Source organism: Oncorhynchus mykiss, chromosome 19 (genome assembly GCF_057628025.1).
Source record: "Oncorhynchus mykiss isolate SJ-2025 chromosome 19, ASM5762802v1, whole genome shotgun sequence".
Lineage (NCBI taxonomy): Eukaryota > Metazoa > Chordata > Actinopteri > Salmoniformes > Salmonidae > Oncorhynchus > Oncorhynchus mykiss.
In genome coordinates, this window is record NC_143040.1 from 16,918,066 (window position 1) to 16,945,389 (window position 27,324).

Consider the following 27,324-nt stretch of genomic DNA (forward strand, 5'->3'; position numbering starts at 1 on the left):
GGATTGGGGATGCACAGTTCAGTCGCACACATAAACTAGAAGTCCCCAAGTGCCCCTAAGAAGTATCAAAGAGAGCCCTTTTCTCTGAAGGAGGAGAGGCAAGAGATTATGTCCAGGGTTTGACTAAAACACACCTGCATAGTTTAGACATTCCACTACAGCTGCTACACCCCTGGAAGGCCACAAGTGCTGAGGTTGTCTTTTTCTCCTTCACAGGGCTCTGCTTTGTGTGTGTGTATGTGTGTGTATGTGTGTGTGTGTGTGTGTGTGTGTGTGTGTGTGTGTGTGTGTGTGTGTGTGTGTGTGTGTGTGTGTGTGTGTGTGTGTGTGTGTGTGTGTGTGTGTGTGATTGAGAGTGAGTGAGCGAGCGCGAGAGGGGACATTTCCATTTCTACTTCCTAACCCACAGTAACATTAGCCGGTGGCTGTCGCCCTGATTTATGCCAAGGCCACTCTTTTTTTTCCTTCTTTGTGAAGTCTAGTTTTAAAGAGGAGGCAGGAGATCCCTCTCCTCTACTCTGCTGAGCTGAGACACTCAGAGCCAGACCCTGTGTGTTTCACAGCCCCCCGAAACCATTCCAATTATCCCAGGTCACTAATAATGCTGTGGTGGTGGAGTGTGTGTGTGTCCTCCACTGTGGCCTTAAGGCAACCAGCACCAAATCAAACTGAAGGTAAGACTCTGAACCTTGCCTGACTGCAGCCGGAGAGTGCGGCTGGCTGTTTGAGAGAGAGGGGGAGAAAGGGAGGAGAGAGAGGGATGAGGGGCAGAGAGAGAGTGGAACGACAGTTGGGAGAAGGAGAACTCTCGAGCACAAGAGGAATTTTATTTTTTTGCCCTCTCCCTCCCTCCCCCTTGCTCCCCCCCACTCCTTGCTCATCAAAGCCTGACAGCTGACTTCTGCCTCCACACATCACAGAGAGGTCTCTCCACTACAGTCAACGCTTCGTACCGCACTAGTTCACCAGCTACCGACACAAACACACCATCTTTGGCCTCCAAACCATTTTTAGTTGGGGCAGTTGAAAAAAAGACATTCTAACAGCCAAGCTGAATCCCCCCCAAAAAAACTAAATGCAAAACGTAGAGCTACAGATTTACTGACTCACACGAAAAAACTGGGGAAATTCAAGTGTGCTCTCACAGAGCTATCCGGTTACCGGGTGGAAACAAAAGAGCACGTTCATAAGAGTTAGACTGAGATGACTCTGTCAGTTACAACGCTGGGGAGTTTTTATGAAAGTTTGTGACTCATGGCCCACGCTGTTCATCAGATTGAAAAGGCCACCTTTGTTAGTAGTCGTCTCCCTCCCTTTGTGACAAATGTGCAGTGGCTGAAAAGTAGATAGCCTTAAGGACATGTGTGTTTCCCGATCAGATAAACATCTCCCTGTGAATCAGACTGGCTGAGTCAGACAATGAGACTAACAGAGAGAGAGAGAGAGAGAGAGAGAGAATGAGTCGAGCGACAGAGTGAAAAGTTATGTGTCAGAACAAAAGTGTCAGAGAGAGGAACAGAGAGAGAGAGAGAGAACGTGTCAAAGAAAGAGGAAGTGCGAGAGAAATTTAGTGTCAGAGAGAGAGCGAGAGGGAGGGAGGAAATACACATTTCACAATGTCAAACTAATAGCTGGATTCCCAGAGAGCTATTTAACTGCGGGGTAAGAGAACCAGCTGTTTGCTGGGTCTGGTGTCTGACCCACTGGGGATAACAAACAATCCACTCCAAGAAATGAAACACTGTTGAACTGCTGCACTCATTGGTGTGACCTTTTCAGCCAGACATTTACATCTTTACAGAAGAGTTGTATTGATCCTTACCCTACTCTCCTTTAAAAGGGGATTCTGATTCATCATGCCCTGCAAATGAATATGCAAACAATATCAACAAAAATAAACACGAACATCCAGTGTGTCCTTTCAAAGTGAATAGATAGATGCACTACAAGACCATTACAAAACCATTACAAAACCATTACAAAACCATTACAAAACCACTACAAAACCATTTCAAAACCACTACAAAACCATTACAAAACCATTACAAAACCATTACAAAACCATTGCAATCGAGGCGAGGGTGGATATAAAAAAGAAATAGACAAGTAAGTTCATTTAAAGACGTTCGCTGCCTGAAGTCTGCATTGCCAAACGCTAACCTCAATCCAGGCTCTTTGGGATCTACATAAATTGAGGAGTCGTGGCAGTCCTCTCTGGTATTATGCATATGAGTTTAAGGTTGTCACAATGAATCAGCCGTGGTGTCCATCCTGCCTCGGATAGACCCAGCTAATTATTGGATCACGGATAAAGTCTCTCCGCCTTTGAAAAGAGGCAGAGGCGAAGTGCGGCCGACGAATAAGAGAAAAGCGGTCCAATTTAGGTACGGCGGGGGGAGCCACCGGTCAAGAATCAATCAAGCAGAAAACCTTTGTCTGGTTCAGGGTTTGATTTCGTTGTAAGTTCTGCCCTACAGAGAGTGAGAGAGAGAGAGAGAGAGAGAGAGAGAAAAGAGAGAAAAGAGAGAGAGAAAGACAAAAGAGAGAGAGAAAGAGGATGCCATAAAAATGCAGACAGCAGGATGTTATAAGATTAACCTCAGAGAGAGAGAGAGAGAGAGAGAGAGAGAGCGAGAGAGAGAGAGAGAGAAAAGAGAGAAAAGAGAGAAAAGAGAGAAAAGAGAGAGAGAGAAAGACAAAAGAGAGAGAGAAAGAGGATGCCATAAAAATGCAGACAGCAGGATGTTATAAGATTAACCTCAGAGAGAGAGAGAGAGAGAGAGAGAGAGAGAGAGAGAGAGAGAGAGATACCTAATGGTAGAAATGAGGGCATTCATTTATTTTACCCCGTTTAAAGCCTGGTGACACTTTGGTTCAAAAGCTCTACATGTTTGTGTCTGTTACTGGCGCTGGTCACAACTTACCCAATGACAAACTGACACTTTTCACAAAGAACAACCCCACAACATTTGACTGATTACGTAGTGCTTTATGTGTTATAGTGCTCGTACACAGCAAGACCCTCCACACTTCACACCAAACCGCCAACAAATCTCTACCAAACGATGTGATTTGACAGTATTCTAGTGGAGCGTGGTGTTTCATAGCTTTCCTGAGCCCAGATGTAGTCTGGAAGGTCTAGTCTCCATTCAGTGTCGGGTAGAACAGAAAACATGCAGACCATCTGGGTCTAGGCTGCATGCCTCCCAAATGGCACCCTATTCCATATAGTGCACTAGGCCCATAGGGGTATGGTAGTGCACTATGTAGGGAATAGGGTTCCGTTTGGGACGGAACCTCCCACTCCTCCAGGAATATCTGCTGCTGTGAAGAGGCCAGACTAGAAAAAGGTCTGTTCTGTAACATCTTGCGATAATGCAGAGCACTTTGTCCATATTCGTGTTGGAGTTACATCTAATAAGGACATCAGTTTGGATTTAAGACAGGACTCAACAACAACAGTTTCTCAGCCATGCACTGCCAACGTTCACACAGAGGATTCAGATGGTCATCTCACTAGCCAGACAAAAGACTGTCAATGGAGTGGCCAGGTCAATATACACCCAGAACACACACACACACACACACACACACACACACACACACACACACACACACACACACACACACACACACACACACGAGGTTGGTGGCACCTTAATTGGGGAGGATGGGCTCATGGTAATGGCTGGAGCAGAATAAGCAGAATGGTATCATACACATGGTTTGACGCCATTCCATTGGCTCCGTTCCAGACCTTATTATGAGCCGTCCTCCCCTCAACAGCCTCCACTGAGTGACACAATGACCATGGTGAGTTGAGGGTGGACCCTGTAGGATTAGTCTGTAAACAGTGTACAAGGCTTGACACATACTACCAGACCAGATGGGCATGACTGGAGGGGGGGGTCTTACCATTTATGCTCAGATGTACGCCGTTTTCATTCTCTGGCCTGTACCTGCAGAAAATGGCATCTTTTAACATGTTTGTCTTTACATAAGGCATGTCCAGGTGAGGAAAAGAAAGCCAATTGGGCTAATGGAGCGTCTCACCACAAACGACAGCAGAAATTCAATCAATCTAATGTTTTTATAAAGCCTTTTTTACATCAGCAGATGTCACAACGTGCTGTACAGAAACCCAGCCTAAAACCCCAAACAGCAAGCAAATGCAGATGTAGAAGCAACTTGATAATAGATATGGAAATGGTAATATAGCACGCGGTCTACGTTATAGCTGGGCCGACAGTGATTAGATTTCTAAATATATATTTCTCCCCCAATAGGTTCCTACACAACGGTGCAGTGTTTACATAGAGCTTTAAGCTAAGAGCACAGTGGCAGAGACATACAGCAGGTCAACCAATAGAGTGCAAAGCCCAGAGAGCAGTTAAGAAGCCAACCAGCATTTACAGACTAATCCCAAAGTAGGTGGAGTGGAGCGGGGGGTGAGAGAGAGGGGGGTGAGAGAGAGGGGGATGGATGGATGGAGAAAGGAGAGAGGGAGGGAGTACAAAGGAGAGGTGCAGGTTGAGTGACACTGGTACCTGCATGGTGGTTCTGAAAGCCCACTCTAGTGAGGGCGGAGGGGTCGAATGGAGTTCTATGGGGGTCTGGAGAGGGAGGAGGAGGAGAGGGGTGGTTATGGGCGGATGGGGCTGAAACCTTTCATGCATATTCCAGGTGAAACTACCCACATGGTCAAAGTGGGGCCTCTTGATTGGTTATTTCTAGGGAAATGCAGCTATAACTTCCCCAATACTGTGCGACAAGCATGGCACAACACCTGGCTATGATTATCTCAGCATTACAGGGGTCTGTTTCACAGTGACAAGACCTTTTACTGCTTGTGGTGCATGTAGTGTTAAAATGACTTGGGCTAGTGTGAGAGACGAACACAAAATAGACTGCATGGAGAGTTTGTACAGGACAAACTGAACACTCATCACCTCATAGAACAACAATCGAGAGGAAAAAGGGAGAATGGAAAAGAGAGGGAGAGAGAGGGAGGAAAAGAGGGAGAGAAAGAGAGGGAGAGAAAGAGTGGGAGAGAATTAGAGGGAAGAAAAGAGAGGGAGAGAGAGGGAGGAAAAGAGGGAGAAAAAGAGTGGGAGAGAAAGAGAGGAAAAGAGAGGGAGAGAAAGAAAGGAAAAGAGAGGGAGAGAAAGAGAGGGAGGAAAATTGAGGGTGCGAGAGGGAGGAAAAGAGAGGGAGAGAGAGAGGGAGGAAAAGAGAGAGAAAGAGGGTTGAGAAAGGGAGGGAGAGAAAGAGAGGGAGAGAAAGAGAGGGAGGAAAAGAGAGAGGGAGAGAGAGAGAGAGGGAGGAAAAGAGAGAGAAAGAGGGTTGAGAAAGGGAGGGAGAGAAAGAGAGGGAGAGAAAGAGAGGGAGGAAAAGAGAGAGGGAGAGAAAGGGAGGGCAAGAGAGCGAGAGACAGAGGGAGAGAGAGAGGGAGAGACAGAGGGAGGAAAAGAGAGAAAAAGAGGGAGAGAAAGGCAGGGAGAGAAAGGGTTGGCACGAGAGGGAGGAAAAGAGAGGGAGAAAGAGAGGGAGAGAAAGATAGGAAGAGAAAGAGAGGGAGAAAGAGGGAGAGAGAGAAAGAGCGAAATTGGGAAAAGGAGAGGAAGAGATAGGAAAAGGGGGAGAGGTTGGTTACCTGCAGCCGGTTCCTGTATCTTCTCCCTCTTCCGCTTCTTCTTCTTTCCCTAGAAAATATCGAGGTGAACGCTTAAAGTGTGGCTCCAGCACTCACCCTCACTCCACCACGCTTAGTCCTGCTGCCGTTTGCCCTGTTCACTCATCCCCCGCCGGGCAGCCAACCAGCACTCCTCGCTCTCTGGGCCTGCAGCCAATCACCACGCTGGGATTGGTCAGAGGGGCTGACCATCTCTACTCCCTGCCTATGAGAGCTGGTTGTCTCCATCCTCTCCACACCTGACTTCAGTATAGTGTGCTCTCTAACAAACAGACATGTTTGGTAGGATCCATTCTAGAATGTTAGGTTTTGAACCCCACCCTTGCCTTCCAATCGGAGCAAGTAGCAAACTTGGCTGTCCTCTCCTCACCTGTATCAGTGTGTGCTCTCTAACAACCTATAATGAACAAAACGTCCATCACCATTCTTATATAAAGACTGAACGTGTAGCAGCAGCGTATGTAGTCTTTTTCAGTCTCCTAACACCAAACATCAATATGTAATTAAAACATAAACATGTGGCTATATATTACTTGGGAGAGCTGGTCCTCGACTGATTACCATGGAGAGCATCAGTCAACCCCCCTCCAGCGAGCGCTGTTCACTGAGCTCCACTGTGAGTAAGTGTGTGTGGATTTATAGCTTATACCCAAATCCCCTAGGGAGGGGGACTATAGGTGGAGATAGCAGCATAACAGTCATTCTAGTCAAATATGAGCAGCACTTTGGTTTCCTGCTGCAAAGTCTACTAATCCACTTATTTATGATGAGCTAATCTGGGTTCCTCTCACACCGCTGTGGCAGACAGAGAGAGGAGGGGGGGGGGGGGGGGCAGGTGATGTGTACAGTAGTCTATGACAGTGTGTGTGTGTGTGTGTGTGTGTGTGTGTGTGTGTGTGTGTGTGTGTGTGTGTGTGTGTGTGTGTGTGTATGTGTGTGTTTGTGTGTGTGTGTGTGTGTGTGTGTGTGTGTGTGTGTATGTGGTACAGTACTATGAAAGGCTTAGTTTATGTCGGAGGGGTGCTTGGTGTTAAGTGTCTATGAGACTCATAAGTTGTGTTCGAATACCCATAAAAACATACAGTATACTACATACTTAATGAGTATATACTACGTACTATATACTACTAGTTCATTTTAGTATACTGTAAATGAGCAGTATGCTTTCAGTTAAGCGTACTAGCGCTTCGCCTGTCTACCGGAAGTTGATGCTGTTGCTATGCAACCTCTTGCTAGCTTGTTAGCATAACAAATTACTAGCTAGACATCTTACAATGTGTGTTCGTAAATTCAATCTGGACTGCCATAGAGCGCTCTGTGCGTTCGTAAATTTAGAGCTTTGTCAGATTGTCCGTTCGTTAATTCAGAGCGTTCAGATCGCATACTGGACGCTCTGCCGGGGAGTAGGATTGATCTGAGCGTTCTGACCTCACAACGGCAGTCAAGCACCCAAGCTATCTGGCTAACCTGTTAGCTACTTCCAGACAAAAATGAGAGAACATCTCACTCTGACCATTTTACTCACCCTAGCAGAGCTGGTTAGGCTGTTTTTATGTTATCCAGAGCGTTGGTGACTAACTGTGCTGCTGACAACAATTTAATTATGCTTTTTTGCCGACGATGTTTACTGACACCGGCCATATTCAACGGGTGTTGAGCGTTTGTAAATTCATCAGTTATTCTACACTCTGGCACACTCAGACAAGAGTGCTCTGAAATCGGAATAGATAGCCAGTCCATTGAGAACGCACACCGACTATACCACTTAGCTAAGCTAAGAATGCTGTGAATAATAAGTCAATAGAAGTTGGGTAGTTAATTAGATAGCATATAGTTAATATACTGGCAAGTTCAACAATGTATTAGTAGCCAACTAAGGTTAGGTAGCTAGCTAACATACCTGTCCATACTGCTGTAATGATATGCTATGTGGTTCGTAAGGACAGCGTAGCTAACAAATTGTCAGCCAACATAACGTGTGAGGTAACTTATTTGAAAAGTCATTACTTTATTACATTGCTCAACATTTTCTTAACATTTGTCATAATTAGTTAAAGCAACGAATATGTATCCGCTCTTGTCTGACTTCTGCTGCATATTTACCGCCATTTTCTTCAAATCTGGAAATGTTGTGAAGCCACGCCTATTTTCTGAATAATTTCATTATGGGTCCTAAAAGCACAGAAATAGTGTCCACTGCTTTCATATTCTGGCGAATTTAGTACGACATCCGGGAACTTTTGGCATACTAACCTCCATACTATGTCCATACTACATACTCAATTTACGTCACAATAGTACGGTTAGGATAAGTATTCGAACGCAGGTATACGGTAGTAGAGGCCATCACACACCAGGAGGTCATCCACTGCTTCCTAGCTTATTGCTTTAGCCTATCAGATCAGTCCTTTCAGATCTGTCAACACCAATGGGGTAAGGGCTAGAGACTAAAGTCTGTACTGCATTGTATTGTCCTGCCCTATGCTGTCCTGTCCTCTACTCCCTGTCCTGCAGTGTTTCCCCCAGCGTGGTGTGGTGGCGGCGGGGCGGCGGAGGCAGAAGGTGAGAGGTGCTGAGCGGGGCTGTCCAGAGAGAAGGCAGATGAACACTACAAAGAGCCCCTGTGGTGGTGGAGTGAAAGTGAGTGCTGGAGCCACACTTTTTAACAACGGCAGGCGCTAGCATACAGTCACATACACACACACACGGAACAGTCTCACACACACATATATGGAACAGACACACACACCTAGATGAACTTGACATATTACTAACATGACAGGTGCCCTGACACACACACACACACATCTTGGTGCTGTGCCATCTGAAATCACACAGTAATCTACTCGTCACTAAGTGTCTACGCTCTTGGTAGGGGCATCAACTCTGTTTACATATCCAAGGCTTCCATGTTGATACGGAACATCAAAGACTGGCAGCACCATCCACAGGCCACTATTCTCAGTGTCGCATAATACTGAGTCTGATACTAGAATCCTTTATGGTGGTAATAATAGCATGGAAGTAGAGTGCTATGAATTACACATTAGGCTGTAGCATAGCAGCTAAAAACGGACACCATTATCATGGAAAAGGCTAATGTTTATTAGAATGTTGTAGCTAGCATTGTCTTTAGAAATCTAACACAGAATACTAGCTACTGTTCTGAAATTCTTAAACAACATATAGCCTACGTCAAAACTGAACAGGCCTGGGTTCAAAGAGCATTTTAAATCTTTTAAATACTTTAGCGGTGCTTGATCAACCTTGCCTGGATAAATATGATCAATGGAATAACCCCAAAAGTGCAAACCCTGCTCATCTGGCACTCCAGGCAGACTCAAACACTCAAAAGTAATTGAAAAATGTCAAATACTATTTGAACCCCGGTCAGAAAAATACGATCCCAGTTGACAAAAATCCCACACACAAACACACCTCTCCGCTGCCAATCCGTTTCTATATGATACTTACATAATTATCTCTGGCGGACCAGCCTGGGTAGAGCTGCATGTGGAGCTGCCGTTCCTTGCGGGCTAATTCGTAATACTTAGCTTGCTCTTCTCTGGATAAAGCATGCCACTGATTCAGTACGAGAGAGAAAAAAGAAAAAACAGCACACAGTCAATTACTGGTCTGCACTTTCAAGTTCCCTCCAAAGAGCCCTCCAAAGACACGGGTGCTAGTGTTTTGCTACAGAAAAAAAATCCTTTACAAAAATGTACAAACGCTTGGTGAAAAAAAATAAGGAATCATTTCTGTTTTTAAAGCGGGCGAACATGATGAAGAGATTAGCATATGGGCAAGAGAGAGAAAGAGAGAGAGAGAGAGAGAAAAATACTTTGATTTCATATCAAAACACTGGTTCCAATTTAGCGGCGCTTTTGCTTCAGACTATGTCAGCGGGCAATTACCAAACACAGGCCGCAAACAGAGCTCTGCTGTGGCTGGCTGGCCCAAACACCAGGGCTTTCTGTTAAGGCTTTAAACACGTTCTATCGGTCTCTTTCTCATTCACTTTCTTTCTTCTACTCCCAGTCTCAAAAGGAACACATTTTGTCATTTCCAAACCACACTATTATTATCTACGGTAAGTTTAAAGAAAAAACCCATTTGGTGGAATGTCCGCTAGTCAGTCAGGTAGAAAGGGGATCTGTCTGATGAGGGGAAGTAACAGGTTAGGACAAGGAGATGGTCATCGGGATTAGTCCCTTGAAGGACCTTGATGTGGAAGAGTTGAAGGAACATCTCAAACATAGAAAGAGAATCCAGAGAAAGGTCTTGGAACCTCTAACCAGTCCACCCATCATGACATCATTTGTTTTTGTATTTATTAGGGATCCTCATTAGCTGTTGCCAAGGCAGCAGCTTCTCTTCCTGGGGTCCAAACACACTAAGGCACTTACGTTACATACGAAACAAAAGAGAAACCAGTACATCATATGACATTATTACACTCTCCATGATTTGCATGGGGAGGTCCGTTCTATGGATTCTATTTTTATGATCTCGAAGCCCTCTAGCTGAACGAGAGATGCTGTCAGGTGGTTATGGTTAACACAGGAACACAAACGGTGTCTTATGGCCATTTCCCTGGCACACATCATCACATTGTCACGGTTTCAGACCCGTGATTACAGAACAGGGGGTGGTTAACCGTTCTCCACCCCAGTCAGGGTGCTCTATCCTGGGTTCTCGCATACGTACCCTCCGTCCCAGGATCTGGTTGATGGCGGCGCTCTCCTTGAGCGTGCACTCTGCCACCACGTTGGCCCTCATCTCCTTCATGTACAGCATGAAGGCATTCAGCGGCTTCTTGATGTGGGGTCTCTTGGGCTCCTGCTCCTTCCTCTGATCCTGGTGCTGAGGCTTCCTGGCAAAACAATTGGCGAGAAAAGAACAAGGGAGCGAGGTAAAGAAGAAGAAGGGCGTGGCAGCGGTGCTAAAACAAAGAGAGGGGGGCGGAGGAGGGAGGGTTGCGACGGTGAAACTGGGCGCCTCCGGAGTGTGAGAACAAACGGCAAGGGGTCTGTTTTACACTTCAGCCAATTGGGAGCGAGGGTGTGTGCGTGCGAGGCGTTTCCGCCACGCCAGGAATCTTTAATCATGTACAGTCATACAGTCTTGGAGCTTTCAAGCGGAGAGAGAGATTACTTCACCAGTAATGGCAACTAAACCTTCCCCCCCCAGCACACACACTGCCAATCGCTTAGTAGCTCTAGAGTCACAGGGCCTTAATGTGTGTCTGTGTGTGGTGTGTGTGTCTCTGTCTCTGTGTGTCTCTGTTTCTCTGTGTGTGTGTGTGTGTGTGTGTGTGTGTGTGTGTGTGTGTGTGTGTGTGTGTGTGTGTGTGTGTGTGTGTGTGTGTGTGTGTGTGTGTCTCTGTTGGTATGCATGTTGTGATGCCAGGGGCCAAATGAAGCGTGGTGGTCCCTTATCAGCTCTGTGAGTCCCTTGTTGCTTATCTCCTCACATCAAGGTGATAGGAGAGAAGGGAGGCTGGACTGCTGAGTTGTTGGGACATGTGGTTGAGTGGCCAAATACCTGGAAGTATCCTGAACTCAATGTGCTGCTAATACCATAAGGAGTAGAATAGTGAGGTGTGTTTTGGTAGGAATGTGTGTTTTCAGCATAACAGTATAGAGGGGCATATGAGGGTTTGTTTGAGCCACCCACACTCTACTCACGGCTGGCCCTGTGTGAAGTGGACCCAGACAGGGCCACTGTTTGGGGGACTCACATGTGCATCAGGTCGTTGTCGTGCTGGGGCTCGTGTTTGACCTGGGGGTTGACGATGGCCGGGTGGGGGATCCCTGTGGCGTGGGGGCCGGGGGGACCCGGGACCATGTGGTGGGAGAACCTGGAACAAGAACCCATGCAATAATTTTAGAACCTCGTCCTCTCTCTCTCCCCAACATACTCACACTAGGTGAAATAAGAGTTAAAAGATATTAAAATAAAACACAGGAGAGAGGTTTGAGAAAAACACAGTAGGGAAGCATCTGGGTCCAAAGCCTCTCCTGTCTATACCAGGACTGTCCTGGCATGTACCAACCAGAGAAGGGGGAGGGAGAAATGAGAAGGAAAGAGAGATATGGCAATAAAGAATCCAGTGGAGGGGGGGGGGGAGAGAGAGAGAGAGAGAGTAGGAGAGAGAGAGAGAGAGAGAGAGAAGGAGAGAGAGAGAGAGAGAGAGTAGGAGAGAGAGAGAGAGAGAGAGTAGGAGAGAGAGAGAGAGAGTAGGAGAGAGAGAGAGAGAGAGAGAGAGAGAGAGAGAGTAGGAGAGAGAGAGAGAGAGAGAGAGAGAGAGAGAGCGAAGCCTCATACGAGAGCGACTAACATAGTGCAGCTCAGAGGGAGTCTGACACAGGGAGTCTTTTGAGCAGCTAAATAGACAGCTGAATATGCGGGAGCACGTATGGGGCTGTCTGTTGGACTGGTCTGTGGGACATGTGCTGGGCACAGGGAGAACCAGTGTGGTGAGGCCACAGCACTGATGAGACAGAGTCCAAGGTCTCTATTTTCCCTCCCCTCTGTGTGTCTGTCTGTCTGTCTGGTCACCCTTCTCAATGGATCCACATGTACAGTACTGTATATAGTTGGTCTCAATCTTCCCTTGTTGGTTGGGTGGTTGTGTGTGTGTGTGTCATCCTAAACGTACCATCCCAGTGGGGGCGTGATCTGTCCCACTCCTCCAGGGGAGAGGGGGTAGAAGTTGGTCATGTCCGGCCCGGGGTGATGCCGCTGCATGCCTGTAGAGAGACAGGATGAGTGGTACTGTCCTGTATGAAAAGGAACAGAACATGCATTCAATGACCATGAAGATGACGCGTTGTCCCAACGTTGTTGAAATGTTGCTGTATTAGATACCATATTGTAAGTGTTTGGAGACATGCTTGTTATTGATACTGTACATTATTGTTAGAACATTTAATGACCGTGAATGAGGGGTAACCACCCAGTATTATTTGGGTGTGTGTGTACACTCCCATCTTTTGAATGGTTTCTCCAGCATCTTTGAATGGTTTGATCCTGCATGTCACTGACATGACAAGGACATCTGTGCCATGCAGCGTTGGAATTCAGTATATGAATTGTACATGTGTGTGCCAAGTGTGTATTATTATAATAGATACAGAAAGGTTCACATTTGCCCCATGTGGCCCTCCAGTCCCTCTAGTCTCTCTAGTCCCCCCATGTAGCCCTCTAGTCCCTCCAGTCCCTCTAGTCCCCCCATGTGGCCCTCCAGTCCCTCTAGTCCCTTTAGTCCCCCCATGTGGCCCTCCAGTCCCTCTAGTCCCTCTAGTCCCCCCATGTAGCCCTCTAGTCCCTCCAGTCCCTCTAGTCCCCCCATGTGGCCCTCTAGTCCCTCCAGTCCCTCTAGTCCCCCCATGTGGCCCTCCAGTCCCTCTAGACCCTTTAGTCCCCCCATGTAGCCCTCTAGTCCCTCTAGTCCCCCCATGTAGCCCTCCAGTCCCTCTAGTCCCCCATGTGGCCCTCCAGTCCCTCTAATCCCTCCCATGTAGCCCTCCAGTCCCTCTAGTCCCCCCATGTGGCCCTCCAGTCCCTCTAGTCCCCCCATGTAGCCCTCTAGTCCCTCCAGTCCCTCTAGTCCCCCCATGTGGCCCTCCAGTCCCTCTAGTCCCTTTAGTCCCCCCATGTAGCCCTCTAGTCCCTCCAGTCCCTCTAGTCCCCCCATGTGGCCCTCCAGTCCCTCTAGTCCCCCATGTGGCCCTCCAGTCCCTCTAGTCCCTCCATGTAGCCCTCCAGTCCCTCTAGTCCCCCCATGTGGCCCTCCAGTCCCTCTAGTCCCCCCATGTAGCCCTCTAGTCCCTCCAGTCCCTCTAGTCCCCCCATGTGCCCTCCAGTCCCTCTAATCCCTTTAGTCCCCCCATGTGGCCCTCCAGTCCCTCCAGTCCCTCTAGTCCCCCCATGTAGCCCTCTAGTCCCTCCAGTCCCTCTAGTCCCCCCATGTAGCCCTCTAGTCCCTCCAGTCCCTCTAGTCCCCCCATGTGGCCCTCCAGTCCCTCTAGTCCCTTTAGTCCCCCCATGTAGCCCTCTAGTCCCCCCATGTAGCCCTCCAGTCCCTCTAGTCCCCCTATGTGGCCCTCTAGTCCCTCTAGTCCCCCCATGTAGCCCTCTAGTCCCTCCAGTCCCTCTAGTCCCCCCATGTGGCCCTCCAGTCCCTCTAGTCCCTTTAGTCCCCCCATGTAGCCCTCTAGTCCCTCCAGTCCCTCTAGTCCCCCCATGTGGCCCTCCAGTCCCTCTAGTCCCCCATGTGGCCCTCCAGTCCCTCTAGTCCCTCCATGTAGCCCTCCAGTCCCTCTAGTCCCCCCATGTGGCCCTCCAGTCCCTCTAGTCCCCCCATGTAGCCCTCTAGTCCCTCCAGTCCCTCTAGTCCCCCCATGTGCCCTCCAGTCCCTCTAGTCCCTCTAGTCCCCCCATGTAGCCCTCTAGTCCCTCCAGTCCCTCTAGTCCCCCCATGTGGCCCTCCAGTCCCTCTAGTCCCTCCATGTAGCCCTCCAGTCCCTCTAGTCCCCCCATGTGGCCCTCCAGTCCCTCTAGTCCCCCCATGTAGCCCTCTAGTCCCTCTAGTCCCCCCATGTAGCCCTCTTGTCCCTCTAGCCCACACCCATGTAGCCCTCTAGTCCCTCTAGTCCCCCCCATGTAGCCCTCTAGTCCCTCTAGTCCCCCCCATGTAGCTCTCTTGTCCCTCTAGTCCCCCCCCCATGTAGCCCTCTAGTCCCTCTAGTCCCCCCCATGTAGCTCTCTTGTCCCTCTAGTCCCCCCCATGTAGCCCTCTTGTCCCTCTAGTACCCCCCATGTAGCCCTCTAGTCCCTCCAGTCAGAGTGTTCATTAAGGCCAGTCTCTCTCTGTGCTTCTTGTAATGCTCCCTACAGAGAGCATTCACTGGGGCCCTGCCCTGTCACTGGATCCTCAACACAGCTAAGCTCTCCCTCTCTTCATCAACGCTAGGCCTCTTGGGCTTCAAGGTCAAGGGCTCTCAGCCTCCCTCAGCTTGTTGTAGAGGCTGGCGAGAAGTTAAACTGGGATGGAAGGAGGGAGAAAGGGAGGAGGGGGAGGGTGAAGGAAATTAAGGTAAATGGATCTGTCAGACTGGGAGCTATGGTCAAGGGAGTGCTGTGTAGGCCCGTGTAGAAGGCCCTACAGTGACACACACACACACACATAGAAGAGGAAGAAGGCAAACGCCTCCAGATTAACACCATCTCCTAATCCCAGATGGATCCATGCTTCCCCCCCCCCTTCTCTCCACCCCCCCCTCTTTCTTCTCAGGCTGCAGTCTGTAGGGGTCTAACTCCCTCGGAGCGGCAGAGAGAGGAGGCTTATCTCCAAAGCCACTGTAGCAACGCTGGATTCCAGCACCCCCAGCCCACTTATTCACCACCCCAGTCTCAGGGTGCTCTGTAGGGCACTAGGGAGGGAGGGAAGGAAGGGGAGAGAGAAGAATGGGGGATGTAAGGAAGGGTAAGGAGCAAGGGGCGGAGGGAAAGTGAGAAGGTAGTGAAGGATAGGAAAGTCAGGAGGGAAGGGAGAGAGTGAGGGAGAGATAGAGATGGAGTGAGGGGAGCTCAGTGTTAACACGGTCACTCAAGGCACTAAAAAGGTGCGTAATTACTCGCTCACGTTCTCATCTGAATGATTTTCAGAACCTTATCCACGTGTAGACATAACTTGTATTTCAAAATATGATCTCGTATTAAAACATGATATTTTAAGTGTTAAATTTTTCCATTGTAAATTACAATGTGAAGTCTGAAGTGTTCAAAGGGCTCTGGAGTTTGACTTTGGATCCAACGTTACCGCCCGGCACATATTACAGCTTATTAGGACCCATAATGAGAACATACATGATTCCTGAAATAATAAACGAGAAGATCAAATTCCTGATCCAGCTATGGAGTGCAGCGAGCCGATTGGCTGATGAAATGAGAGAGAGCGAGTGAGCAAGAGAACGAGAAGGCAAAAGAGAGAGAGAGAGAGAGATGGATAGAGAGAGAGAGAGAGAGAGAGAGAGAGAGAGAGAGAGAGATGGATAGAGAGAGAGATGGATAGAGAGAGAGAAAGAGAGAGAGAGAGAGAGAGAGAGAGAGAGAGAGAGAGAGAGAGAGAGAGAGAGAGAGAGAGAGAGAGGGAGAGAGAGATGGATAGAGAGAGAGAGAGATCGATAGTGAGAGAGAGAGAGAGAGAGAGAGATGGATAGAGACTACCCTCTCCGCTTCCTACATATCTTTAGCTCTTTTACAGTATCTAGACGTGGAAATGCCAGGGGACTTAATTTACAGCTAATTCATCTAGCACATCTCTTCTACATGGACCAGTCCAGGCTATGGGAGTGTGTGGATCGATTCAGACTCAGATCTCCTGCAGCGGTTTCTTCATATAACTCCATCCTGTGCTATGTTTTATCATCAACTCTCAATCCCTGGGGACTACTCAGACCAAAATGTATGAGGACTGTAAACGAGGACCAAAACATTCAAAAAACAGAGCCCTATGGAAAGCATTACTGTAAAGAAATCCTGTAGCTACAAGGGAAGTGAATGACTTTCCTATTCAGTTGTCCTGCTGTGTACAGGTACATAAGATCACTACGATGTCTGGATGGAGCTGGTGTATGGCGGCCATATTGGATTATTTACTCAACTGCCCCGTCATCACACATCGCATCCTGTCTGGTCTGCCTCCTGCTTTTAAGTAGGGGGCGGTGCGTAGCAGCCGGAAGGAAGAGGGGAGGGGAGGGGAGCGCATATGGAGTGCCGGGGCCAGACCAGTACAAGACCTATGAACCTCTGCCAAAGTCTCACCCTGACTGTGCCTGGGCTTTCCAACTGCCTTTGTGCTCTAGTGCCTGTCAGGGGTTTTACTGTGACGTTTTTACCCAGACAGACAGTCTGTCAGCGGTTTTACTGTGACGTTTTTACCCAGACAGACAGTCTGTCAGGGGTTTTACTGTGACGTTTTTACCCAGACAGACAGTCTGTCAGGGGTTTTACTGTGACGTTTTTACCCAGACAGACAGTCTGTCAGGGGTTTTACTGTGACGTTTTTACCCAGACAGACAGTCTGTCAGGGGTTTTACTGTGACGTTTTTACCCAGACAGACAGTCTGTCAGGGGTTTTACTGTGGCGTTTTTACCCAGACAGACAGTCTGTCAGGGGTTATACTGTGACGTTTTTACCCAGACAGACAGTCTGTCAGGGGTTTTACTGTGACGTTTTTACCCAGACAGACAGTCTGTCAGGGGTTTTACTGTGACGTTTTTACCCAGACAGACAGTCTGTCAGGGGTTTTACTGTGACGTTTTTACCCAGACAGACAGTCTGTCAGGGGTTTTACTGTGACGTTTTTACCCAGACAGACAGTCTGTCAGGGGTTTTACTGTGACGTTTTTACCCAGACAGACAGTCTGTCAAGGGTTTTACTGTGACGTTTTTACCCAGACAGACAGGGAAATAGTATTATATAGGGTGACAAATGGAGGGGTAGAAAAGAGAGTAGAGAAAGATAAAGAACGATAGAGAAGAAAGAAAAGGGTTTTCAGCAGTGCAGTGTGGTAAATCCCCGACAGCCTTGCCTGTCTGAGGAGCTCTGCTTCATTCAGGTAGGTGGGAAGATGCGATACGCTGTGTGGAGGAATGTGTTCTAGTTTTCTTTCTCTGAGACAGAACGTCACCCAACCACCTTGTGTAGGTGGCTGGGTGAACTTATATGTTACATTTCCCTCTGAGGAATAGCTTTGGCTTAATGCCTCTTTGTGGAGATTGGTAGTGATGAATACGGTGTGATGTGAAAATCTTTACTACACTGAACAAACATTTTTAAAAAATGTGCAACAATTTCAACAATTTTACTGAGTTACAGTTCATATTAGGAAAATCTGTCAATTGAAATAGATTCTATGGATTTCACATGACTGGGAATACAAAAATGCATTTGTTGGTCACAGATACAGTGCCTTGCGAAAGTATTCGGCCCCCTTGAACTTTGCGACCTTTTGCCACATTTCAGGCTTCAAACATAAAGATATAAAACTGTATTTTTTTGTGAAGAATCAACAACAAGTGGGACACAATCATGAAGTGGAACGACATTTATTGGATATTTCAAACTTTTTTAACAAATCAAAAACTGAAAAATTGGGTGTGCAAAATTATTCAGCCCCTTTAAGTTAATACTTTGTAGCGCCACCTTTTGCTGCGATTACAGCTGTAAGTCGCTTGGGGTATGTCTCTATCAGTTTTGCACATCGAGAGACTGACATTTTTTCCCATTCCTCCTTGCAAAACAGCTCGAGCTCAGTGAGGTTGGATGGAGAGCATTTGTGAACAGCAGTTTTCAGTTCTTTCCACAGATTCTCGATTGGATTCAGGTCTGGACTTTGACTTGGCCATTCTAACACCTGGATATGTTTATTTTTGAACCATTCCATTGTAGATTTTGCTTTATGTTTTGGATCATTGTCTTGTTGGAAGACAAATCTCCGTCCCAGTCTCAGGTCTTTTGCAGACTCCATCAGGTTTTCTTCCAGAATGGTCCTGTATTTGGCTCCATCCATCTTCCCATCAATTTTAACCATCTTCCCTGTCCCTGCTGAAGAAAAGCAGGCCCAAACCATGATGCTGCCACCACCATGTTTGACAGTGGGGATGGTGTGATCAGGGTGTTGCTTTTACACCAAACATAACGTTTTGCATTGTTGCCAAAAAGTTCAATTTTGGTTTCATCTGACCAGAGCACCTTCTTCCACATGTTTGGTGTGTCTCCCAGGTGGCTTGTGGCAAACTTTAACCGACACTTTTTATGGATATCTTTAAGAAATGGCTTTCTTGCCACTCTTCCATAAAGGCCAGATTTGTGCAATATACGACTGATTGTTGTCCTATGGACAGAGTCTCCCACCTCAGCTGTAGATCTCTGCAGTTCATCCAGAGTGATCATGGGCCTCTTGGCTGCATCTCTGATCAGTCTTCTCCTTGTATGAGCTGAAAGTTTAGAGGGACGGCCAGGTCTTGGTAGATTTTCAGTGGTCTGATACTCCTTCCATTTCAATATTATCGCTTGCACAGTGCTCCTTGGGATGTTTAAAGCTTGGGAAATCTTTTTGTATCCAAATCCGGCTTTAAACTTCTTCACAACAGTATCTCGGACCTGCCTGGTGTGTTCCTTGTTCTTCATGATGCTCTCTGGGCTTTTAACGGACCTCTGAGACTATCACAGTGCAGGTGCATTTATACGGAGACTTGATTACACACAGGTGGATTGTATTTATCATCATTAGTCATTTAGGTCAACATTGGATCATTCAGAGATCCTCACTGAACTTCTGGAGAGAGTTTGCTGCACTGAAAGTAAAGGGGCTGAATAATTTTGCACGCCCAATTTTTCAGTTTTTGATTTGTTAAAAAAGTTTGAAATATCCAATAAATGTCGTTCCACTTCATGATTGTGTCCCACTTGTTGTTGATTCTTCACAAAAAAAGACAGTTTTATATCTTTATGTTTGAAGCCTGAAATGTGGCAAAAGGTCGCAAAGTTCAAGGGGGCCGAATACTTTCGCAAGGCACTGTACCTTTAAAAAAAAAAGTAGGGGCGTGGATCAGAAAGCTAGTCAGTACTAGTGTGACCACCATTTGCCTCATGGCTGTGCAAAGTTGCTGGATATTGGCGGGAACTGGAGCATCCCAAACATGTTCAATGGGTGACATATCTGGTGAGTATGCAGTATTCTATCTTCCATGGAAGAACTGGGACATTTTCAGCTTCCAGAAATGGTGTACAGATCCTTGCGACATGGGGCCGTGCATTATCATGCTGAAACATGGCGGTGGATGAATGGCACGACAATGGGCCTCAGGATCTCGTCACGGTATCTCTGTGCATTCAAAATGCCATCGATAAAATGCTGTGTTAATTGTACGTAGCTTATGCCTGTCCCTTCCATAACCCCACCGCCACCATGGGGAACACATGTTGACGTCAGCAAACAGCTCGCCCACATGACGCCATCTGCCCGGTACAGACGAACCGGGATTCATCTGTGAAGAGCACACTTCTCCAGCGCGCCAGTGAGCATCACAGGTGAGCATTTACCCACTGAAGTCAGTTACGACACAGAACTGCATGAGCTTCTATGAGACAGTTTGTGACTATTCTTCGTTGTGCAAACCCACAGTTCTATCAGCCATCCGGTTGGCTGGTCTCAGACGATCCCGCAGGTGAAGAAGCCGGATGTGGAGGTCCTGGGCTGGCGTGGTTACATGGGGTCTGCGGTTGTGAGGCCGGTTGGACGTACTGACAAATTCTCTAAAACGATGTTGGCGGTGTCTTATGGTAGAGAAATGGACATTGAATTCTCTGGCAACAGCTCTGGTGGACATTCCTGCAGTTAGCATGCAAATGGCACGCTCCCTCAAAACATGAGACATCTGTGGCATCGTGTTGTGTGACAAAACTGCACGTTTTAGAGTGGCCTTTGAATGACCCCAGCACAAGGTGTGTAATGATCATGCAATTTAATTAACTTCTTGATATGCCACACCTGTCAGGTGGATGGATTATCTTGGCAAAAGAGAAATGCTCACTAACAGGGATGTAAACAAATTTGTGTACAAAATGTGTCTCCTTTGTGTTACCATGGTTAATGATGTCCACTGCTTTAGTGATTTGAGGGGAGGGGGGCATTGCCTACCTTGTTTGGGGTTGACGTCCTGGGGGTGGTGTCCGGAGTGGGGTCCGGGGGCGAAATGTTCATCGCTGTACGTGATGAGGGGGGTGAGCGGATGGACCGCATGTGACGGCTGCACCACCGGAACCTTATTGGACTGGAATGGAGAGGGAGAGAGAGACACAATGAGAGAGGCCGAGCACATTAAACAAGGAATTACATTACCTTTCCTCATTTCAGTTAGCAGCTAGCATTTACAGAGTTTTACAGTGTAAAATCAAGTCCCGGCCCTCTCTCAAATGACAAGGGTACGGCTGTTTGGTGATTTGTGTAGGTCACACACACACACACACACACACACACACACACACACACACACACACACACAAAGGATCTGGTAAGATGAAAGGGGTGGTGCAGTCACAATTTTCCTGTTTTTAATTATATTTCCACACCATGAGGTCGAAATAAGACTGAAATTGTGAAAATGCTCTTTTAGTGTAACAGATTTTGGAAATGTAAACCCCCCTGGAATTTCAGCCTGTTCAGGTGGCATGGAGTTTCTGGCCAACGGCATGACATCACAATCTGATCTGATTATTCTGACCAATGACCAGTAATCTTTTATTTGCATATGTATCCTCCTACTTTGAAGGGGTAACTGCGGTAGGCTCTAGAGTCTCTAAACGATCTTATCTGACAATCAGGGTTGTGTATGTACAGTGCCTTGCGAAAGTATTCGGCCCCCTTGAACTTTGCGACCTTTTGCCACATTTCAGGCTTCAAACATAAAGATATAAAACTGTATTTTTTTGTGAAGAATCAACAACAAGTGGGACACAATCATGAAGTGGAACGACATTTATTGGCTATTTCAAACTTTTTTAACAAATCAAAAACTGAAAAATTGGGTGTGCAAAATTATTCAGCCCCTTTAAGTTAATACTTTGTAGCGCCACCTTTTGCTGCGATTACAGCTGTAAGTCGCTTGGGGTATGTCTCTATCAGTTTTGCACATCGAGAGACTGACATTTTTTCCCATTCCTCCTTGCAAAACAGCTCGAGCTCAGTGAGGTTGGATGGAGAGCATTTGTGAACAGCAGTTTTCAGTTCTTTCCACAGATTCTCGATTGGATTCAGGTCTGGACTTTGACTTGGCCATTCTAACACCTGGATATGTTTATTTTTGAACCATTCCATTGTAGATTTTGCTTTATGTTTTGGATCATTGTCTTGTTGGAAGACAAATCTCCCTCCCAGTCTCAGGTCTTTTGCAGACTCCATCAGGTTTTCTTCCAGAATGGTCCTGTATTTGGCTCCATCCATCTTCCCATCAATTTTAACCATCTTCCCTGTCCCTGCTGAAGAAAAGCAGGCCCAAACCATGATGCTGCCACCACCATGTTTGACAGTGGGGATGGTGTGATCAGGGTGTTGCTTTTACACCAAACATAACGTTTTGCATTGTTGCCAAAAAGTTCAATTTTGGTTTCATCTGACCAGAGCACCTTCTTCCACATGTTTGGTGTGTCTCCCAGGTGGCTTGTGGCAAACTTTAACCGACACTTTTTATGGATATCTTTAAGAAATGGCTTTCTTGCCACTCTTCCATAAAGGCCAGATTTGTGCAATATACGACTGATTGTTGTCCTATGGACAGAGTCTCCCACCTCAGCTGTAGATCTCTGCAGTTCATCCAGAGTGATCATGGGCCTCTTGGCTGCATCTCTGATCAGTCTTCTCCTTGTATGAGCTGAAAGTTTAGAGGGACGGCCAGGTCTTGGTAGATTTTCAGTGGTCTGATACTCCTTCCATTTCAATATTATCACTTGCACAGTGCTCCTTGGGATGTTTAAAGCTTGGGAAATCTTTTTGTATCCAAATCCGGCTTTAAACTTCTTCACAACAGTATCTCGGACCTGCCTGGTGTGTTCCTTGTTCTTCATGATGCTCTCTGGGCTTTTAACGGACCTCTGAGACTATCACAGTGCAGGTGCATTTATACGGAGACTTGATTACACACAGGTGGATTGTATTTATCATCATTAGTCATTTAGGTCAACATTGGATCATTCAGAGATCCTCACTGAACTTCTGGAGAGAGTTTGCTGCACTGAAAGTAAAGGGGCTGAATAATTTTGCACGCCCAATTTTTCAGTTTTTGATTTGTTAAAAAAGTTTGAAATATCCAATAAATGTCGTTCCACTTCATGATTGTGTCCCACTTGTTGTTGATTCTTCACAAAAAAAGACAGTTTTATATCTTTATGTTTGAAGCCTGAAATGTGGCAAAAGGTCGCAAAGTTCAAGCGGGCCGAATACTTTCGCAAGGCACTGTAAATATATTTAAATTTGTATCAACACACCCATACGATCAGACTGAGCATTTCAATGGCAAAAGGAGGCTCAGGGAAATAAATTATTACAAATATATTTTGCTCAAGTGGCATGGAGTTATTTTCCTGAAATAAACAGTGATTTATTAAACACATGTGATGCTAAAAAATTATATTAAAAAAAGACTGCATGGGGGCTTTAATGGCACAGTAAAAAATAAAACACCTTCCCGCAAGGGAGGTCTCAATGTACTCCCCTTCCAGCCTTTCCCCAACACCTCAAAACTTTGTTTAGCCTTGGTCAGTGAGTACTGCCCCTATTTCCTGCCTAAGGGCAGAGGGGGTTGGAAAGAAGGGGGAGAGTGAAAGAGAAAGCCCCACAGGGTAGCGTTAGAGCAGAGGTCTTAGCAGTGAGATCAAAGGCAGTCATTAGCCGGTGAATAAGAGGAGTTCATTACAGAGCCAGAGCCGGGGGAAGGAGGAGCGAAGGAGGGATGAGCGATGGAGGAGGGGTGATGATAGGGCAAGAGAAAGAGGGAAGGATGACAAGACACGGAAGGAGGACGAGAGAAAGAACATGTTTCCCATGCCAAAAAGCCCCTTGAATTGAAAGAGAAGGACAAGAAAGGGAAGGAGAGAGAGAATGAGAGAGAGATCTCATAGACGCGTCTGCAGTAGAACCAAAAGGCAGGGTTAATCACGTCAGCAGTGGTCTGGCCACAGCACCCAATTCCCTACCACCCCCCACCCTTAGGCTGACTCACAGAGGCCTGCACCCCCCACAGAGGCCTGCCCCTCCAACTCAGGCAGCCCCCCCAGCCGCTTACACGCTCCAACAGCACTGAACACATGGTACTGCTTAGCCATGCTAAATCTACTACTCACAATCAGAGCACCCAGCACTGACCCTGGACCTGATTGACTTGTAGAGCCAAAACAGAATTTCTAAAGGATATACGGCTTTGTCTGAAAAAACGATCAATCTATTCGGGTGTGTATAAGAACGATGGGTAAACGTATAGCATGATATTCAGAAGGCTATACGTTTGATCTGAAAGGCATCCATCAACCCATCCTACTCATTTTGACTACACCCAATCTTGCCCAACATATAACAAATGCTATCCCTAAACAAACAAACATATATATACTGTATGTATATACAGTTAAAGTTGGAAGTTTACATACACTTAGGTTGGAGTCATTAAAACTTGTTTTTCAACCACTCGACACATTTCTTGTTAACAAACTATAGTTTTGGCAAGTCGGTTAGCACATCTACTACTATTAAACAGTTGGGAAAATTCCAGAAAATTATGTCATGGCTTTAGAAGCTTCTGATAGGCAAATTGACATAATTTGAGTCAATTGGAGGTGTACCTGTGGATGTATTTCAAGGCCTACCTTCAAACCCAGTGCCTCTTAGCTTGACATCATGGGAAAATCTAAAGAAATCAGCCAAGACCTCAGAAAGAAATTGCAGACCTCCACATGTCTGGTTCATCCTTGGGAGCAATTTCCAAACGCCTGAAGGTACCATGTCCATCTGTACAAATAGTACGGACGTTTAAACACCATGGGATCACGCAGCCATCATACCGCACAGGAAGGAGACACGTTCTGTGTCCTAGAGGTGAATGTACTTTGGTGCAAGAAGTGCAAATCAATGCCAGAACAACAGCAAAGGACCTTGTGAAGATGCTGGATGAAACAGGTACAAAAGTATCTATATCCACAGTAAAACGAGTCCTATATTGACATAACCTGAAAGGCCGCTCAGCAAGGAAGAAGCAACTGCTGCAAAACCGCCATAAAAAGGCCAGACTACGGTTTGCAACTGGGGACAAAGATTGTACTTTTTGGAGAAATGTCCTCTGGTCTGATGAAACAAAAATAGAACTGTTTGGCCATAATGACCATTGTTATGTTTGGAGGGAAAAGGGGGAGGCTTGCAAGCCGAAGAACACCATCCCAACCGTGAAGCACGGGGGTGGCAGCATCATGTTGTGGGGGTGCTCTCCTGCAGGAGGGACTGGTGCATTTCACAAAATAGATGACATCATGAGGTTGGAAAATGATGTGGATATATTGAAGCAACATCTCAAGACATCAGTCATGAAGTTAAAGCTTGGTTGCAAATGGGTCTTCCAAATGGACAATGACCCCGAGCATACTCCCAAAGTTGTGGCAAAATGGCTTAAGGACAACAAAGTCAAGGTATTGGAGTGGCCATCACAAAGCCCTGACCTCAATTCTTTTGAAAATGTGTGGGCAGAACTGAAAAAGCATGTGCGAGCAAGTAGGCCTACAAAACCTGACTCAGTTACACCTGCTCTGCCAGGAGGAATGGGCCAAATTTCACCCCACTTATTGTGGGAAGCTTGAGGAAGGCTATCCAAAAAGTTAAACAATTTAAAGACAATGCTACCAAATACTAATTGAGTGTATGTAAACTTCTGGCCCACTGGGAATGTGATGAAAGAAATAAAAGCTGAAATAAATCATTCTCTCTACTATTATTCTGACACTTCACATCCTTCAAATAAAGTGGTGATGCTAACTGACCTAAAACAGGGAATTTTTACTAGGATTAAATGTCAGGAATTGTGAAAAACTGAGTTTAAATGTATTTGGCTAAGGTGTATGTAAACCTACGACTTCAACTGTATATATATAAACACCACTAGGTAACTTTCATTGGCTTGATTTGCAGCGAGGCGATTCGTGCTAAGGTGACATTCTCAGCATGCTAATTTGTGGCAGAGCCACGACTCCTGTGTTGCCGGACCGGACCCCTCACAGACTAGCACCAAACTAGCACCTCTCCCCCTACCCCCTCTGGGAATGTCCTAACCAGGGGTTTAGCAGTAGGGTGGGGTGGATCTCAGATATGCACACCTTACTAAAATGGCTTTCATGCGTGTCAGATTCCAAAGCCTGGTTATGCATCAAGACCCCCAGGTCTCCAGCCCTCTCTCTTTTGCTCTCACTCACACACACACACACACACACACACACACACACACACACACACACACACACACACACACACACACACACACACACACACACACACACACACACACACACACATATCAAGTACGTTTGGCTTGACCATCTCTTACGTAATGTTGGATCCTGCCTCAAAATAGTCCAACATTTTCAGAACTAATTTGCATAGTAATGAAAAACACCAAAAAAGGGGTTCTGATCAAAAATAGAGTGAGTATCAACTACAAAAAATTCTCAATCCAACTTCAAACCAAATTAGCTCACTCATAGCAACTAATTAGTCCCTAAACCCTGTCTCTAAAGTCCTGACGTCTCAAGCCCAGGAGAACCCAGGCCAGCCAGGGTCAAAGGTCAGGGGATAATCTGTGTGTTGGAATAGCTTTAATGGCACTTTATCCCACCAGGATGAGGACCGAAGAGGACTCCCAAATAGAGGGCCTGAATTGGGCCTGGAGCAGCCAGAGACATGCCTGTACTAACTGGGGCTAAAATTATACCATCCTCACCCCTCTTCTCTTAATTGTTACGCCTTTCAGCTCACATTTGCTTCCCTGCGGGAACGAGATAAGAACCTGGATGGAGGATTTTCATTTAAGCTCTCCAGTCTTCGGGTTCTCTTTCCGACAGACGGAGAGAGAGTGAGGATGGAGAGAGAGTGAGAGAGAGAGGGAGAGAGAAAGAGAGAGGATCCTAAACCATATAAATTAGACAATTTAACAAGCATGCAGTCATTGATGCAGGTACACACACAAACCCGTGCACACACTTCCCCCTATATCTCCAGCTCCATCCCATGGCAGAAAAACCAACATGGCCCGTTTGCTGACGGACTCTCTGGCACCTGAGAAAGCCGAGGAGCTTTTGAAATGCCCTTGCCTCCACCATATTGGAGAAGACCTCTTTTGTGCTCTCCCAGTTGCAGCTGTCACAGCCCATTTCTCTCAACTTCTTAATAAACTGTGCCTCCATTGTGTGCTGTCCTTAAGGCTAAATCCACCAGGGGAAACCTGGGGGCTTCTGTGACCGACACAGCTTTTACTGAATCTAGGAGGCACATATGCATCCTCTACCTAAACCATAGCTCTACTACCAGCCAGTACCATCCTCTGACTAAACCGTGGCACCACTATTAGCCACTAGCCAGTACCATCCTCTACCTAAACCCTAAACCATAGCTCTACTACCAGCCAGTACCATCCTCTACCTAAACCCTAAACCATAGCACCACTACTAGCCAGCACCATCTTCTACCTAAACCATAGCACCACTACTAGCCAGCACCATCTTCTACCTAAACCATAACACCACTACTAGCCAGCACAATCCTCTAGCTAAACCATAGCACCACTACTACCCACTAGCCAGCACTATCCTCTACCTAAACCATAGCCCACTACTAGCCAGCACCATCCTCTAACTAAACCATAGCCCACTACTAGCCCCTAGCCAGCACCATCCTCTACCTAAACCATAGCACCACTACTAGCCACTAGCCAGCACCATCCTCTAACTAAACCATAGCACCACTACTAGCCACTAGCCAGCACCATCCTCTAACTAAACCATAGCTCCACTACTAGCCACTAGCCAGCA

At 46.7% G+C, this 27,324-nt stretch overlaps 1 protein-coding gene across 22 annotated transcripts in view; it reads right to left on the reverse strand.

Moving 5' to 3' along the window:
- LOC110534562 (lymphoid enhancer-binding factor 1) overlaps window positions 1–27,324 on the reverse strand; it is a 57,210-nt gene that overhangs the window by 5,984 nt on the left and 23,902 nt on the right. Inside the window, exons 4-11 of one of the 22 annotated variants that reach the window (XM_090210282.1) lie at window positions 20,408–20,540; window positions 12,354–12,444; window positions 11,433–11,552; window positions 10,400–10,565; window positions 9,167–9,274; window positions 5,654–5,693; window positions 4,548–4,613; window positions 3,916–3,959 (exon numbers count right to left, since the gene is read on the reverse strand). In XM_090210282.1, the coding sequence (XP_090066408.1) occupies window positions 3,925–3,959; window positions 4,548–4,613; window positions 5,654–5,693; window positions 9,167–9,274; window positions 10,400–10,565; window positions 11,433–11,552; window positions 12,354–12,444; window positions 20,408–20,540 (759 nt within the window). In that variant the 3' untranslated portion in view covers window positions 3,916–3,924. Of the gene's footprint in view, window positions 1–3,915; window positions 3,960–4,547; window positions 4,614–5,653; window positions 5,703–9,166; window positions 9,275–10,399; window positions 10,575–11,432; window positions 11,553–12,353; window positions 12,475–20,407; window positions 20,541–27,324 lie in introns of all 22 variants that reach the window. The other 21 variants (XM_090210281.1, XM_036954071.2, XM_036954069.2 and 18 more) reach the window with 21 other exon arrangements.